Consider the following 17,725-nt stretch of genomic DNA (forward strand, 5'->3'; position numbering starts at 1 on the left):
AAAACGTAACAGGATCCCTGTACCCAGAGAGTAGCGCGGAAGTCAGACATTAAATAATAACATAAGCAAAGTTTATGAAGAAACAGTTCACTGAATAAGAAATACAAATGATTGTTAAACATATGAAAATATAACTTTGAAAAGAAGAAAACATGCAAATTAAAATTTCCAAGAAATACTTTCCACCTCATACATTGACAAAGAACTAAAATTTTCACTGGCATAGTTATGAGGAAACATGCATTCATCATCTGTGGATAGTGAGAATGTGAGTTGGTACAGCCTCCATCGAGTGCTGTTTGGCAATAATTACCAAAATTAAGAACACGCATATCCTTTAACTCAATTAGCTCAATTCTAAGAATTTATTCTATAGGTAAAAATGTGGGAAATGACTTTACAAAGTTATTCAGTGCAGCATTGTTTGTAATAACCAAAGCCTAAAAACAACCTAAAAGCTCAATAATTGAGGTTAAATAAATAATCATAAGCCCATACTATATGGTACATGAAAAAGAAAGAGGCAACTATATACATGTTGATATAGAAGAATTGTCAAGATATTAACAGATAAAAAAAAGTGCAGAAAAATGTATTAGTATCTGTGTTAAGAGAAGGCAAAAAATATAGAGCAATATTATGTACATAATCACTTATATACTTAGAAAATATCTCTGGAAGGATATTCAAAGCCAGATGTGGTTACTTGTAAGGAGAGATGGGTAGTAGAGGAACAGGGAAGGGAAGAGGCTTTATATTTTGTGTGCAATTTGAATTTGTACTATATGGATGTGTTACCTCTTCCATAATAGAGAAAAATTTAAAAGGACAACATAATTATATAATTAGAATTATGGTAAATGCGAAGGGGAAACATAGAGTAGTATGAGCAAATAACAGGGAGATTCAATCTAGACTTCTTTGGACAAGGAAATTTCCCTGGGTAAGACATGCTTAAAATGATACCTAAAAGATAAAGCATTAGTTTGGGGACTAGGGATGAGAAAGTGAGCAGGCCAGGAAAGAAGTCTAAGGCAAAGGAAGAGCTTGTGCAAAGGTCCTGAGGATGGAAAATTTGGGCCAGTTTGCAGCACAGAAAGACCAGTGTAGCTTGAAAGAGATGTATGGGGGAAAGTGTTGGTTGCAATAGGTAGAGAGGTAAGGAAGACTAGTGGTGCAGATCCACAGAAGCCATGTGAGCAATTTTATTCTAAGGACACTGGGAAGGGACTGGAGTTTTCAGCAAGGAATGACATGGTCAGAATGAACCTTTAAAGAGTTTGTGTTAGCCCTACCTGGTTTGGCTCAGTGGTTAGAATGTTGGCCCGTGGACTGAAGGGTCCCGGGTCTGATTCCAGCCAAGGGCACGTACCTCGGTCGCAGCTCGATTCCCGGCCCTGATTGGGGCACGTACGGGAGGCAACAATTGATACAGCTCTCTCACATCGATGTTTCTCTCTTTCCCTCTCTCCCTCCCACTCTCTCTGGAAGGCGATGGGCAAAATACCCTTGGGTGAAGACTAAAAAAATAATAAAGACTTTGTGTTAGACAATAAGTAGAGAATGGATTGAGAGGGGGACAAGAATGAAAAGATGCTGCAAATGGGATGAAGCAGTTCAGTTGACTTGCACTAGAGTGATGGGAAAAGAAAAAGTGAATGGATTCTCAAGAAATTTAGGAGGTAAAACAAACCTCCTATGGTGAAGAATTAGATATAAGGAATGAGAGAAAGGGAGATAGATATCACCAAAAGATCACTAGATTTCTAACTTTAAAAGCAATTGGATGAATCGTACAGTGAATTACTGAAATGCAGAGCCTTAGGGAAGGTGTTGGTGGACAGCTTATGGGCATTTTCCCAATATGTAAAATCTCCCTGAAAGGGTCCTGTGAGAAGTAAATGACATTGTTTATGCCTATGTTATTAAATAGAAGCTATTGTTGTTATCACTTGTTTTAAAACTTTCCTTTGACCCCAGATTTTAAGAGAAAGACAGAGGATTTTCTGTGCATGGGCCTTTTTCATAAGAAAGCATGTTGGTTTCTCAAATTGCAATAACCAGTGTGCTTTAATTATGTAGGTAATTAGAAAAATCTCCTAAAAAAACATAACATCTTCACAGAAAAATTGCAGAGTCACAGACAATGTTTCTTGTGTGACACATGATTCTTAATTTCCCTTAAAAAACCTCTTTGGAAGTAACCTTGCTGTTTATCAGGATCATTCAAGTCATACAGCTGGGTAAAAGCATTCTAAATAAAATGGCACCCCCCCATGGTAGGCGCTGAGAAAACGGAAGAGGAATTATGCATTAGTAACCTTTCAACTCCCTCAATATGTATATAAAGAAGTTACCATTGAGTTCCTACATTTTAAATATTTTAATATGTCATTCCTACTCTGGTAGGGTCTACAGCCAGTTCTGTTCTGATACACCTGCTAGGCATAAGGTACAGGGAGATTCAATCTAGACTTCTTTGGACAGGGAAATTTCCCTGGGTAAGAGATGCTTAAAATGATACCTAAAAGATAAAGCATTAGCTTGGGGACTAGGGATGAGAAAGTGAGCAGGCCAGGAGTGAGCAGTACCTTATGCCTCTTTGCGATATCCAGTCCTCCCACACCCTTTCCAAAACCCATACCTGCTGAGAGTCCAGCCAACACCTTGGGAAACACTTTAGAAATAACATGAAGCTCTAAGGGCCTTCATGAAGCACTTAAAATATTCCCATTCATGATACTATAGATATAGTTAACAGTGAATGTGGGCAAAGTTATATACACTGCATTGTTTGTGAGAAAAAAATACTGAAATGTCCATTACCAGGGATTGTTTAAATAAGCCAAAGTATATCCACCCTAAGACATGTTTTGTAGTCTTTAAAAGATGATGAAATAGTTATAAGAGAAAAGCAAAGTGTAGAAAATTTAGTATGCTTCTATTTGTGTTAAAAAAAATAGCAGGGAGATATTCATGTTTTACAAATTAAATTTTAAGAAGACATTGCAAGAAACTGGTAATAATGTTTATCTTTGTAGAGGAAGCAGAAAGGGCTAGAATGAGAATGTGACTTGCTTTTCACGGTTTAATATACTATCAAATTTAACTTTTTATTATCCATGTATTTTTAATTTTAAAAACTAATTACTAAAATATGTAAATGAAACCATTTGAAAATTCCCATTCATAGAACTCACTTCCGATTTGGATGTAGAAAAGAATATAGCACCCACTCTAGCAAACAAAGAAAAGGCCAGATTAACTAGAAAATAAAAATAAAAATTTTAACTCATTAGAAAGCTGGGGACATAAAGAAACCTAAATGAATAAATCTCCAGAAGTGCTAAGTAGTCCTTCATAGGCTAGAAGAGACCCATGGCTACTCAAAGTTCTAGTTGAAAGAGGAATACGTTATAGGGCAATAAAGATAAACCAGTAGAAACTTAACAAAATTTTAACAGCCTCATTAAGCCTGGCATGACATTATAATCTAGAGGACCCAATACCACAGAAAAAGCCTGCACCCACCAATCAATCCTACCTTTTGGATTGTAACCAAATACAGTGAAGTAATAGATCAAAAGTGTAAAGGGGATGGGTAATAGAAGAGTTGAGACAGATCACTCCTGCCCGTGAGGTGAGTGGAGCCTCTCCCAAGGGCAAGATACCCTTTCAAAATGAGGGGGCAAGGCAGGAATGCTGAGAAATCCATCAGAGGTACTCTTGAAGGCTAAGAATGGGGTTGGAGAGCTGAGAGACCCACTCCCAGGCACTGTAGGCATTCATTTTCAAAAGAGTAAGTGTAGGGCAAATACAGGAGCTGAGAAAAATACCTCCCCGCTTCTCTATCCCACTGACAAAAAAGAAAACAAAACAAAACCACCATCAGAAGAAAGAAACTTGGGAGCTAGGCTGTAAAGCAGGGAGATATCTCCCACATTTCCAAAAGCTGACAGCTTAGCTATGAAGCAAAGTTGTATCTCTGACACCTTGCCAATGCCCAAAACCAGGCCCTACTGAAAGTAAAGTTCATATTCTGCCTTCAAAATATTTGAAGCTAGTGGTTAACTGAATCAAACTAAAGCAGCAATAGAGCCCAGATATAGGCCAAATATACATCAGATTGATTGAGCCACTACTCAAGTGTCTGAAAGAAAAGTGGGCATGCCTCATTTAAAGGTAAGTAATATCTACTTGCCTGTTCTGTTTTTCTTTTTTTAACACAAAATGTCCAGAATTCAATCAAATATACCAGACATCTACAAAAGCAAGAAAATGAGATCCATGGTCACAGAGGAAGGGTTCAATAGAAGCAGAACTAGAGATGACCCAGATGTTGACTGAATTATCAGTTGGGATTGTTAAAATAGCTTTGATTAAAATGTTAAAAAATCTTGTGGGAAATGTTAACAACATGCATGAAGAAATGGACGATCTTAGCAGAAGCATGATAATTATACAAACATAATGAAATGCTAGAAATTAAAAATACAATGTCAGAAATAAATAATTCATTAGATAGGTTTAAAAGGAAAATATTAGGCAACTTGAGTACAGCTAAATGGAAAGTATCCAAATTGAAAACAAAAAGAGAAAAGAATGGAAGAAAATCATGTGAGATCTGTAGGATAACATCAAATCATCTAATATATGTGCAATTGGAGTCTCAAAAGAAGAGGAGAAGTGACAGAGTATGGAACAAAGAAATACTTGTAGAGATAATGGCCAGGAAATATCCAGTATTAATGAAAGACATCATAGATCCAAAGATTCAGTAAACTTCACACAAAGGAAAATATACCTATGCATATCATAATCAATCAGCTAAAAACCAAAGATAAAGAGCAGATGTAACCTTGGGGGAGGGAGGATATGAACCACATTTTGGATAAGTAAGCAAATAAAAATAATGGATGACATTTCACCAGAAACAAATGAAACCTGAGGACAAATAAATGACTTATTTAAAGTAGTGAGAGAAGAAATTAAAGACCAACACAGAATTCTATATCCAACTAAAATACCCCTCAAAAATAAAAGTAAAATATATTCTCTAATAGGTTAAAGCTAAGAAATTTATCTCTAGAAAAACTACAATAGAAGAAATGCTAAAAGAATTTCTCCCCACTCCTCTATCCCACTGACAAAAAAATTTGTCAGGTGGTACCTCAGATTTGCTGAAAAATATGAAGAGCAATAATAATGAAGTATTGTGGGGAAGAGAATAGAGCGCTTAGAAATAACTATACACACATATGGTCAATTGATTTTCGACCAAGATGCTAACCAATCTAATGGGTGAAGAAAACTTTTTAAACAAATGTTGCTGGAATAATGGAATATCCATGTTCAAACAAAATAAACCTCATTCTGTACACAAAAATTAATTTGAGATGGATCATATACCTAAATGCAAAGTTCCAAACCATAGATGTGAAACCTAAAAGCATTGAGATATATAATAGACCATCTATGATACATCATAGTAATAAAATCTCGAACCATAAATTTCTAGAAGAAAATATGTTCTTTGTGACCCTGGGGTCATAAAACCATAAAAGAAAAAAATTGATAAGGTGGACTTAATCAAAATAAAAATTCTTGCTTGTCATTAAAAAAGTGGATAAGCTATAGTCTACCAAAAAATAAAAATCAAAATCACAGCACGTATATTTGTCAAAAGACTAATATCCAAATTCACAGAATAACCACAATAGACAATCCAATTTTAAAATAGGAAAAGATGTGAAAGACATACAAATGTAAAATAAGCATATGAAAATTGATTGTCATTAATCATTAGGGAAATGTAATGTAAATAAAATCAGAGTTAATTCATACCCACAAAAATGACTAAAATAAAAGGCACTGACAACAGTAAATGTTGAGAAGGACAAGGAGCAATTGGAACTCTCATATTTCATTGGTGGGAGTAGGAAATGGTAAAAGCACTTTGAAGAACAGGAATGCAGTGGCTTAAAATGTTAAATGTACACTTACCATATGACTCAGCAATTTTCTACTCTTAGTATCCAAGAGAAATGAAAACATGTATCCATAAAACAAAAACAAAACAAAATCTTAGGAGAATTTATATAGCAGTCTTATTAATAACTGCCCCAAGTTAGAAACAACATAAAAAATCCATCAATAGGGGAATGAATAAACAAACTGTGGTATATTTATAAAATGAACTGCTACTCAGCAATAAAGAATAGTTTACCAATAGATAAAATACAGATGTCTTTAAAATATTATGTGAAAGCAGCCATATGCAAAAGACTAAATATTATGATTCCATTTATATGAAGTCCAAAAACAGACAAAATTAACCTTTAATGGTAAAATCAGCAAATGATCATTAGAGTAGGGAAGGGAACAGGAATGATTTGAAGGATGCGCAAGAAAACTTTCTAGATTAATGGTAATGTTCTATATCATCTTTTGGGTGGTTATAACAAGGTGTATACAGTTATCAAACTGAACACTTAAGATGTGCGCAGTTCACAATATATGTGTTGATTTCTATATAGAAACTTAAAGATGAGTGGAGGATTTCTACTTCAGGAGCATCTTTCCCCAATCCTTCACTGATCTGTTCTGTGATATTTGGGCTCTAGTCTGTTCTGGGCTAGGACCTTAATTATGAAATTTATCTTTGAAAGCACACAGTCCAGTGTCCTATTGAAACAGCATTTAGAGATCTGTGAAGCAATTTCATTTCCTCTGAAATTTGTTATTCATTGGTTACTGAACGAATTTGACCATTGTGTAAGGCACTGTCTTGTACAAATGTTGGATTTAACATGAATAGATTTAATGAGAGTTAACCTACTCTATTGCAAGCTAGTCAAAATAATGGAAAGTTAATTCTTCAAAGGCATGAAGAACACTATCACTCTTCATTAAACCCATTCTCTAGTATTTGCTCCATGACACAATGCTCCAAACCAGTCAGAGGAGTTTTGAATACAAAAATCATTTCCTATTCAAAGCAGGCATCTTTTCCAGAGCAATTAGACACTCAGGTCATTCCTTCTCCTCTGTTAGAAAACACTTTAGTATTTGCCCTTGTTATGTAGAAATGGACCACAAGTCAGGATCATATGGTAGAAATTTATACAAGCAAAACAACTTTGTTCATACCAGGAAGACTAGCAATTAGGTTATACAGTGGTACCTCGGTTTTCAAATGTAATCTGTTCTGGAAGACCATTTGAGTTCTGAAACATTAGAAAATTGAGGGATCAACAGGCGACAGCTAGGCCTCAGGATCTTGCACTGAGCAGAAGCCATGTGGCATGTTTGACTTCTGAGGCGTGTTCAAAAACCGAAGCATTTACTCCCGGTTTACGGCGTTTGTAACCCGAAATGTTAGCCAAAGGAGACGTTTGAAAACCAAGGCACCACTGTAAATGACTTAAGAGCAGATGTAAGAACTTACAATTTTAGAGCATTCCATTAGAATGTCTACTGCCTAAATGGGCCCACAAGAGGTCCTCCATAAATGCCGGTTATTTTATGCTGCACTCCTTTTGAGAAAATGCTGTGACCTGCAGAGGTGGAAGTACACATTGGGAGTCTCCTTGCAAGAGGAAACTGGGAAATTCAATAAACACTGGTGGTTTTGGGTAGGGTCCCTTAGAAAACTTAGGATGAAATCATGCTGTGTTTACTCCTCAGGAATCCCACCTTGCCAATTGATTCTGGAGAGCCAGATCCTCACTGCACAAGCCCCAAATTCCCAATTCTAAAAAAAAAAAAAAAGCCATTTAATGTGCAGCGAAGTGGCTCCTAGGACACTGCTCTGTTATGCATACAGAAACCAATTTTAGGCATCAGAAGGAAATCTACTATAGCGACTTGATTTTGTATTCTATAATCACCTTCCAAATTCCCACCCTGAATACTCCATGGCAAAAGGCATGCAGCTTGAAAAGACCAAACTTTTACACAGGTGTAGTCAGTGAGGCGGGATATACAGGTGCCAAGTAAGACACCAAGTCAGGAACTGTTACTTTGTGCAGAATATGAAGTCAAGTCATTAGTTTGAAATAGGTAAGACTGGCCCTCTGAAGGAGGTTTGGAAATGAGGTTTGCTTCTTAACTGTCATTAAAATGCTAGGGTGGCTCTCAAATGTAAGGTAGAAAATGTATAGGCATCTGAGGTTAACGAGACATGTTTTGAACAGAACCACCAAAAATAAAAATTGGTCAAGGAGTCTCCAAGGCAATCTAAGGCTGTAAGTTCCACCTAACCAACCTATGTAATTTTAGAGGGTGCTGCTGGAAAGCTGTTTGAGAATCAGCAGCTACAGTGTAATGAAAAGATTATAGCATAGTGGTCAAAATGTGCCTCCAGCTCTGCCATTAACTGGCTGGGTGACCTTGGTCAATCCGAGTCTCAATGTAGAAAACAAGGTTAAGAGCTTCAGACAAACCAACAGGCCCTTTTTTCACCGCTGTACCTCCAGTGTCTAGATCAGTGCACAATAGCATGGGTGTTGTCTGAAGGAACCTAGGTTTGAATCTTCATTCACCACTTACAAAATGATGACTTCTGGGAAATCACCTTCAAGCTTCTATTTTTTTATTTATAAAATGGAGATGTTAACTATCTCATAGGATTGTGATTTTTTAAAAAGATGAACATGAATATGCACAACCCAAGGACACGAACAATGGTGGGGAGATGGACTGGGGAGGGGGAAGGAACGGGGTGGAACGGGTCATTGGGGAGAAAAAGGGACATCTGTAGTACTTTACACAAAAATAAAATTATAAAAAAATGAACATGAAGCATTTAGTAATAATTTTAGTTCAGAATTATCTATTATATAGTATTCCTTACATTTATTTCATTTCAGGGCATTTTGGTTTTGTCCAACACAGCTTTTGTGATGTGCAGCCAACAAACCATGATCTCTGAGATCTGCCTCCCAACCCACAGGGTTAAGCCCCCCAAGAGCCACATTTTTATCAATGAGCTGGACCCAAGGGTCTGTTTGGTTCTGTCTACCTGTGTCTGGAACAGTTAACATGAAACACCTCGAGTTATAGGGTAGCTACAGGGAAAGCAAAGGCTGTCAGAATGATGTGGATGTACTGATGGCAAACAATGCCAGTTCAGGAATTCAAAATGGCTTTCTATGCATATATGCGTAACCCATGGACACAGAGGATAAGTGTGGTGAAGGCCTGGGGGGGGGGGGAGCGGGGTGGAGGTGATCAATGGAGGGGGACATCTGTAATACTTTCAACAATAAAGGTAAATGAAAAAAAAGCAAAAAAAATGGCTTTCTAGTTCTTGGACCCAATCTCATCCTGCCTTTGGGAGTCTATGAGACAGTTCTGTATCCTTATTTGTTGCTCAAATTAGTCCCAGTATTCTTACTGCCTGTAAGTAGGCTATTTTCCTATTGTTTTTGATCCTCACAATAGAACGAACATAAGGAATCAGACAAGCATGACCTTGCCATATATTCTCTGTAACTTCTAAGGAAGTTAATAGCCTACCAACCTGTTTCTCATTTATAAAATAGAATACCTACTTTGTCACAGGGCTGCTTAGAAGATACAGATAATATAAGGCATCTAAGCAGCAGCACAACCAATTATAGCTCCTATTACTATCCCCATTTTACAAAAAGGAAAACTATGGCTGAAATGTTGGTATCTTTCCACTATACCATACTGGGGATAAAAACAGGAAAATAAACTGTCTTAACACACAAGACCATTAAAAGAATTAAACAGTGAGAAACTTGTAACTTAAGTGCTCTGATTTGACAAATACTTAATGACAGCTTTGCTTATAACCATACAACTATGTTGGCTCAGACTACACTAATTTAATTTCCCAGCTAGATTTCTCTCCGTTGGGCAGAGAATACATTGCTACTTGATGTGGACATTCTACTCTGCTTGTCAGTCTTACAGTTCTCATAGTTTTGTGAATTTTCTTCAAAGTGGACCACTTACTGGACAACTAACAAATTAGACATTTCACACTAGACCCTTATAAGGCACCATTCCACAAACCCCATTGTTAGGGCCTGCAGTGTGGCCCTTTCCTGAGCATGTGAATTTGCCACGAGTCGATTGATTTTCCCTTGTGTTGAGTGCACATCTATACTCTTTGAAACTACAGAAGTGTTTTGATAAATGGCCTGAATTGTCTGCAGGTCTGCAACTGCATTGTACAATCATCAGGGATGGGGGTGGTGATAGGGCTTTAAAAAATTAATGCCCAGGACACAACCCAAAGCAATTAAGTCATAATCTCTATGGGGTAGGACTCAGGCACTCGTTATTTTGTTCTTGTTTTCTTGAAGCTTCTTGGTGACTCTAATGTGTGTCAGATGGACAGTAGCCTAAGTTGCAAGCTAAGACTAATGCAAGTTGAAAAATTCTATGGCACAAGTGCAGTTTTAATTTGACCCACATTTAAGAATATTGTAAATCAGTTGCCAACATTTCAAAATTGAGAGAATTCACAAAAAGTGTATTTCACAGGCTCCTATCAGAGCCCATTTGGCCAAGGATAGTCTAATAAAATATTTACCTCACTCTTGCAGACATCTGAGTTTGAGACTCCTGAATTCCTGTGGTAATAAAGTTGTGCTTTTGGCATTGTTGTAGTTGCTACATATCAATGTGTGATCAATTTATATACTAATTGGCCCCTACTCTAAAAATGGCCCTAAAATGCATATCTATGGTTTAATCATAGTCTGAAAATTGCTTTTCAAAAGAATCTATTATTTTCCCTCCCTTAAATGCTACTGACTAGAGAAAGATTAACAGTTGCCTTGAAAATTGGATTTAATTCCACAAAAAAGCAAAAATGTAAAACTCAGTTGTCTTAACTTTACTTCTACACTAGGCACAATTTGATTACTTCTAGTTGACCACTCGCAAGTTAGCTATTTCATCTTGGGTAATTGAGTGGAGAAGCAAATTCTCTAAAATAAACCAGAAATACACCAAAGAAATCTGGGTGTGTGTGGGGGGAATCTTAAGGGCCTACATTTTTTCCTTTTTCTGAAGGAGTCAAGATTTCCTCCAAATGCTTACTACTTATCTTCTTAAAGTGCCATAGAAGAAATGCTGAGAACAAATGGATAACAGCTGTTCTGTGTTTTACCAGTTATAAAAAAAATTCTGTAACAAGTACCAGGTGACTATTCAAAATTCTTTTTATCAGAAATTCATTTGTATACACACACACACACACACACACACATATATCTTTATGAGACAGACAGAAAGTCTTTGATGTGGTTTAACAGCACACCACCATAGCCAAGAACCACCTTTCCTGGTACTGAATGTTAGGTCATTCTGAGATCAGATTAAGAAAATATAATACAAAGCGGTAATGCAATGTTGATTGAGTCCCAAATAGAAGAAATTATGAAACCTTGGGCAAGTTACTTAACATCAGTGAACCTTATTTTCTTCTGTAAAAAAGAGGAATTCTTACCCCACTTGCTTTAGATAAGTTAAAGTGCTTTGAAGATAAAAGTGATAAATGAACTCTCATTATAGATCCAAATAAGACCAAGTTAAATTGTCCTAAAATCTGGACTTGGCTAGAATATCAATGACAACAATCTCCAACCTGGGACCTTCTTTAAGACAACTCTCTCCCCATTCCTATGGGAGATAGCTTCTAAGAGTGAGCTAAATGGAAATAACAGGAGTTTTGAGGTTGAGAATAACTTTTAAATTATTTCTTTAAAAAACTGACAAAGATATACTAAGCATCTAATATGTATCACTGTTACAACACAAATAGCAATCTAAATTCAACGTTCAAGACAGAGAAATTGGAAAGCTTTCAGAAAATGCTCTGAAGGCTTTATTAACGAAGTTAATTGTTGGGATGGTCTCATTCACAGTTCCCTGCAAAGAAATGAAACCAAATCTTAACATTTTATATTAAGTAGGAACAGTGAATAAGGCACATAATACAGGTGATTGTTAGACCACCTGTATGTCTTTTTTTAACTATAAAAAACATAAGTAACTAATGGAATAACAAAATAAAAGTTTATTTTATTAGAATTAGGAATGTTCTTTCCCTCTGGGCAACCTGAACAGTCCAGTTACAATGAAAATCTAAGAACAGTTATTTTTCCACAGCATAGGGTGCCTATGCACAAAATTACAGGGTTAGGAGCATTTAATCAATTTAGCGATCTGATTGTCTCACCAACCCGCCCCCTCCCATCTTCCAAGTGCTCTATACCCAGGATTTGTAACTAAAAGAATTGGTTATATTAAGTCCTTTTCTCTCTTGTATTAAATTTCAGTTCCTAATCATGGCTGAATCACATTTTACACTGCACATTCAACCATTTCAAATCAAGTCAGTCAATCTTGGATCTGTTATATATGTGTTTATGTATACATGTGTATTTAATATATTTATTTAAACGCACATAAAACACATACAATCTGGGTCGCAGCAAGTTACACAGAATTTAGTTTGATAATATTATATGCTACTCAGTTTTACCACTGTGGTTTGTATCCTGAGCTTTGGATCAAAATTTTATTATAAGTCATTTTAAGTCCATCTACTGCTCAATGAATTGTTCAAATGAAGCATGCACTTTTCAAGACAATGTAACTGCCCTCAATAAGAGGGAGACCCTGGTGCTAACGTGAATAGAGCCCTCTTGATAGAAAGACTTAGACAAGTGAAATGGGGAAGCTGTCATACAATATGGCTTGCCTATATCCCAGCTGGGGTAACAGAAGCTACTAACAATGAAAGCAATTAACTCAGGGAATACTGTCAAATATGCAGATAGTTGTTAAAAGATTGGAAGTAGAAAAGGCCAGTTCACCTTGATCCATACAAGTCAGGGAATGCACCCATAACTGCAATACCCTCAGAAAATATGCCAACACTGAAACTAGAAAGTATCTTTAAAAAGCACTGTTCCTCCATGGGTAGGGGCTGATATTACGAAGTGCACACACAGTTTTTGGATACTTGTTGCAAGGGGAGCGTGTAATGACACTCAAAACTAGATACTGCAGTTATCTGGTTAAGATTTTTAAAAAATATCACATATACACAAAACATTCTGATTAAGGGGCCCACATATATCTAGATAGCAACTCTGGCTGCTTTTCAGACACCAGGGAAAGGAACTTATTCAAGCTTTCTTAAAAAAAATCTCCTTAGTTTGATAAATGCCTTTTAAGATTGATGCAGTCATTTAAAATAAAGTTAAAACGTGGGAGAAGAGGACATCGAAGAAGCAGACACTGCATTCAGATTTGCACCTGAGGTGGCAAGGGAGAGGGGATTAATGGATACAGATAAAGTTGATCCTAAAGCAACAAGTGGTTTAAGGAAGCAGCATAATGTACTCAGCAAACATTCACTAATTTTTGATGGGAAAAGAACAGTTACAAGTACATCTCATGTAACAATCTTTTCTAAAAGGAAAAGTAGGATGATTCAGCAAAGCCTAACTTAGGCAAAAGGCCAGAGGAAAGTGAGCCTACTTCTCAATGGAGTAATAAGATGTACAATACAAGAGTAGACAAAGCTGCCTCACAAATGGTAAACACTCCCTAGGCGCAAGACATTTAAAGGAAGACAAAGAGGTCCTCAACCCAAACTGGTATTTAATATTAAGACCTCTTAATCTAGTTGCCTAGTTCACTCTGCACTCCTGTATTAAACTGAAAAGATTTAGTTAGGGATGCTGACCTGCTGAATACCACACCCAGAATGGCCTAAACAGGTATATAATTAATAAAACCACCACCATCCTTTACTTTTAACATAGCTCTTAGTAGAAATTTCATAAAAATGGGTATCACAGCTAAAATGCATTATTAATTTTCCTCTAAAATGCATTATTAATTTTCCTATTTGTTGACAACAGAAAAGAAGCACAGTCAGTGATTTCTGTTTAAATGCACTAGATGGGAATATCATGTTCTAGGGGTGTTCACCTTCAAACTCAACCCACAGCAACACACACAAGCAATTTTAGTATTTGCCATTTTAAATTCACAATCTGAAACTAAGTGAATGGCTATTTATTTATATTTATATTTAAAGCAAAAACATTCTATTTGACACCCTAATGTAAAGAAAGGGTGAGAGGAGAGCCACAACTAAAATCTTAAAGGCTCAAAGCAGCAATTAAAGGGGAAAAAATTGAAATGTTTCCTCTGGATGGATAGGGAGCCTAGGAAGCCTTTACCGGTGTGCATGACGTGAGCACACAAAGGCTGACATAGATGCATGAGGCCATGAAGGGGAATGAGGCTGAGGAATGGGTCTCTCTTGAACTGCAGCAACTAAGCCCTCTGTTGTTGCAGCCCTTACCAGGCCATGGTACTGTCAGAGCTTGACCTCCCTGGCCCTGATCAAAGCACTGGGAATTCAAGGCAAGAGGCCCATGACCAGCAACATATCAAAACCAGAAAGGGTAAAGTAATCTCAGGAAAGGAAAATCAAAGAGCTCTTGTCTTCCAGAGGTGCTAAACCAACATTTTTTTTTTTTTTATCCCAACCTTCAACACTGGAAAGATAAGAAAACTGAGGGGGAGAAAAAAGGGAAAAAAAAAAAAAAAAAAAAAAAAAAAGCACAGCAAATAGACATAATCTTGGAAGATTTTTAAAGAATAAATATTTTTTTGTAATTAAACATTATGCAAACACGTGCCACGCTTGCTTTGTCCATGCATATGCGCTATATACAATTTTGAAAAATACTGTGTTGTCCTCTTGTTTTAAAAGTCATATACAAAGTTTTTTTTTTGTTGTTTTTTTTTAATTCCGCCTGCTGCCTATCCCCTTCCCACCCCAAGAATTTTCTTTACAAGGAACTAATCATCATTCACTCATTACCTTGGGGTATGAGAGAAAGAGTCAGTCTCTGTGTATAGGTGTATTTGTATGTGTAGGGGATGAAGGGGAAGAGGTCCTTTACCAAAGTACAACAAAATGGCTGGTTTGGGCATGAAAAGCAGTGTCAAGGACCTGTTTTAAATTTTAACTGTACTATACTCAGGGAAAAGAAAAAGAAAAAAAACGAGTCAGCTTTGAGAATGAAGCTACAAGTTAAAGTTGGAGGGCTTTCAGTGTGGTTGCCACACTTTTGTTGGCGGCCTAGAATACTGTTGTACAATGGTTTATCTACCTTTTTTTATTACAATATAATTTACTTAAATTTTCCGTTAACAAACAGAATTCTGGTACTATAGACCAGCAGTGTCAGAATGGGCTTAGTGCCTCCTTGTTTGTGTTTGTTTTGTTTGTTTTAATTGCATGAGCACTCTAGATGGTAAAGTTTTCAGAGTTCATTTTATGCAGGGCCATTCTCAGTCCTCAATGTACTCCCACAGATCTTTTTCATAGCCTTCATGCACATGCTGTAACAAAACCCTTCGTCGACTCTCACAGTATCTGTAATCAGAGAGAAAAAGAAAACGTTGTCAGCCTCCAGTAATTAAAAAAAAAAACTTATTCTTTAGGTTGCCCCTACATTTTATCAAGACTTAGAACTACACACCTGTTTTTAATAGCACATTTTCAGGTTTAGATGTAAAGACACAACAAACTGTTTCTAATTTTAAAAAGGTATTTTTTAAGAGCCATGATTCCCAGTTTGGGAAATTTTAGAGCAATAAAATGTTAAAAATTCCTAAGGACCTTAGAAATCATCTGATTCAATTCTGTCATTCTACCTAGAAGTAAACAGTTTCAAGAAGTAGTAATTTCAAGGGTTATTTATTCACACTTATAAAATCTTTGTTAACTGTGAAAGTACCATAAACACAATGTAGTAGCTATAGTTGGCTAAGGGATGTAAAAATATTACTTAGGACTAAATCTCCAAGTCTTCCAAATTCCCAAAGGTTTCTACTACAATTAAAAAGGTATTAGTATTTGCCAGATAACAACTTTGGGGGAAAAACCTCCACATGGAGAAAGCAAATATTTTACATTTTAAGCTTAAGAGAGAGCATATCTTGAAGTGCTATCTACCCCTGCGACAAAGTAATCTCTCCTTAGGGCGGAAAAAAAAATCTAATAAAAACTCTAAAGAAAACCTGGGTAGTTCACTTGTCAATAACCAGGATCCCCAGGGTAAGACCAGCATCATAATCTCATCACTCATCCTAATGGCCATTTGCCCTTTTTAGGCTCTTCCTTGCAGGGCAGCAAATAAGTTGAAAGGAAGAAGCAAAATCAGCTGGCAAGATACTGCTGAAATGGCTGCTTTCCTCTGCTAAATTTAACTAGCACTACTATCTGTAATTTATTGCCCAAAGGACAGAAGTAACCTATGAGAAACATAGCAGTAGCTTAGTTAAACTGGATATGCTAAACCCAAGTTTCACTATTACCTAACTTTAGCACTAAGGCATACCAGACTACCAATGGCACAATCTTTTGCTCAAAAACTATTAAAAAATCTCACCTGTACTTATCTTGTACCTTCTGCTTTATATCCTGTAGAGAATCTTGGGAAATATCTCTTTCAAGGTAGCCCGAAAGCACCTCTGTGGCATTCTCTAGATCTGCTTGGTTATTCTGCAAGAGGAGGAAAAATATATAGTAAATTTTGGCTTTAAAAAAAAGCTGAAAGATAAACCATCTTAGCTGCTTCCTTACCTAGAGACTGTTTTCAACACAGATGCCATAATGTTCACTGGTGGTTTTAACTGCACCTGTAAAGCTCTTTATTGCTTTTGCCTCTAACAACTTGTTCTCTCTTTTCAAAGACAATCTGTTATGCCCTAGCTGGTTTGGGTCAGTGGTCAGAGCTTTGGCCTGCAGACTGAAGGGTCCTGGGTTTGATTCCGACCATGGGGACATACCTCCATTGCAGGCTCGATCCCTGGCCCTGGTCAGTGTTTTGGTGGGAGGCAACCAATTGATGTCTCTCTCTCTCTCACATTGATGTTTCTATTTATCTCTCTATCTCTCTCCTCCCACTCCAAAAAGCAATGGAGGGGGAAAAATATATATATCCTCAGGTGGGGATTAAAAAACAATAAAAAAAAAAGAAGACAATAAAGACAATTTGTTCTAAGTTAAAAGAACTAAAGATTTACCCATTACCTCTGAAAGAATATCAAGGACAATTTGAAAGGATTTGAAAAAGTCTTCAGGAATCTGCTAGTTCTGAGAATTGTTATTTGCTAAAACTAACAGGGAAACTTGAGGAAGAAACAGAAACCTATTCTTGCTTAGGTCTGGCCGCTCCTACTTCTTTTAAGAGAATGCTGTATGAGAGATTAAAACCTTGTTATCTCTTACTACAATGGCTAGTTCTATACATTCATCCACCTAAATTCCCATCTGCTAGTCAGTATTACTGTCTAGTCACCTATCGACACCAATGTTTCTTGCATCAATTTTAAACAAGCATATCTACTTGAAAACCTTTTACTGCTTAAAGCCCCCTTTAGTCATTAAATAACCACCATATTATCTTCTAACACCACATATTAGTTTTGCCTGAAAAAAGGCTTTTATTAAGAGCTATGACATACCAGGTGGTATAGAAGCAATATATATGGATTGCCTCACTTAAAGCTTATCTATAACATCCTAGAAAAGTATTATTTCCATTTTAAAACAAATATAGAAGAGGTTAAGCAATCTGCTTCAAGTCAACAGAGCTAACAAGTGATGAAGTCAAGATTCAGGTTCAGGGCTGACTCTAGAGCCTGC

The 17,725-nt window shown here is 36.6% G+C and overlaps 1 protein-coding gene across 1 annotated transcript in view; it reads right to left on the bottom strand.

Moving 5' to 3' along the window:
* Positions 1 to 14,654: 14,654 nt before the first annotated feature.
* Positions 14,655 to 17,725, bottom strand: part of ARIH1 (ariadne RBR E3 ubiquitin protein ligase 1) — a 131,432-nt gene continuing 128,361 nt past the window's right edge. Inside the window, exons 13-14 of the mRNA XM_087824496.1 lie at positions 16,467 to 16,579; positions 14,655 to 15,448 (exon numbers count right to left, since the gene is read on the bottom strand). Coding sequence (XP_087680622.1) covers positions 15,364 to 15,448; positions 16,467 to 16,579 — 198 coding nt within the window. The 3' untranslated portion in view covers positions 14,655 to 15,363. The remainder of the gene's footprint in view (positions 15,449 to 16,466; positions 16,580 to 17,725) is intronic.

Source organism: Miniopterus natalensis, chromosome 1, assembly GCF_054644295.1.
Source record: "Miniopterus natalensis isolate mMinNat1 chromosome 1, mMinNat1.hap1, whole genome shotgun sequence".
In the NCBI taxonomy this organism is placed as follows: Eukaryota; Metazoa; Chordata; class Mammalia; order Chiroptera; family Miniopteridae; genus Miniopterus; species Miniopterus natalensis.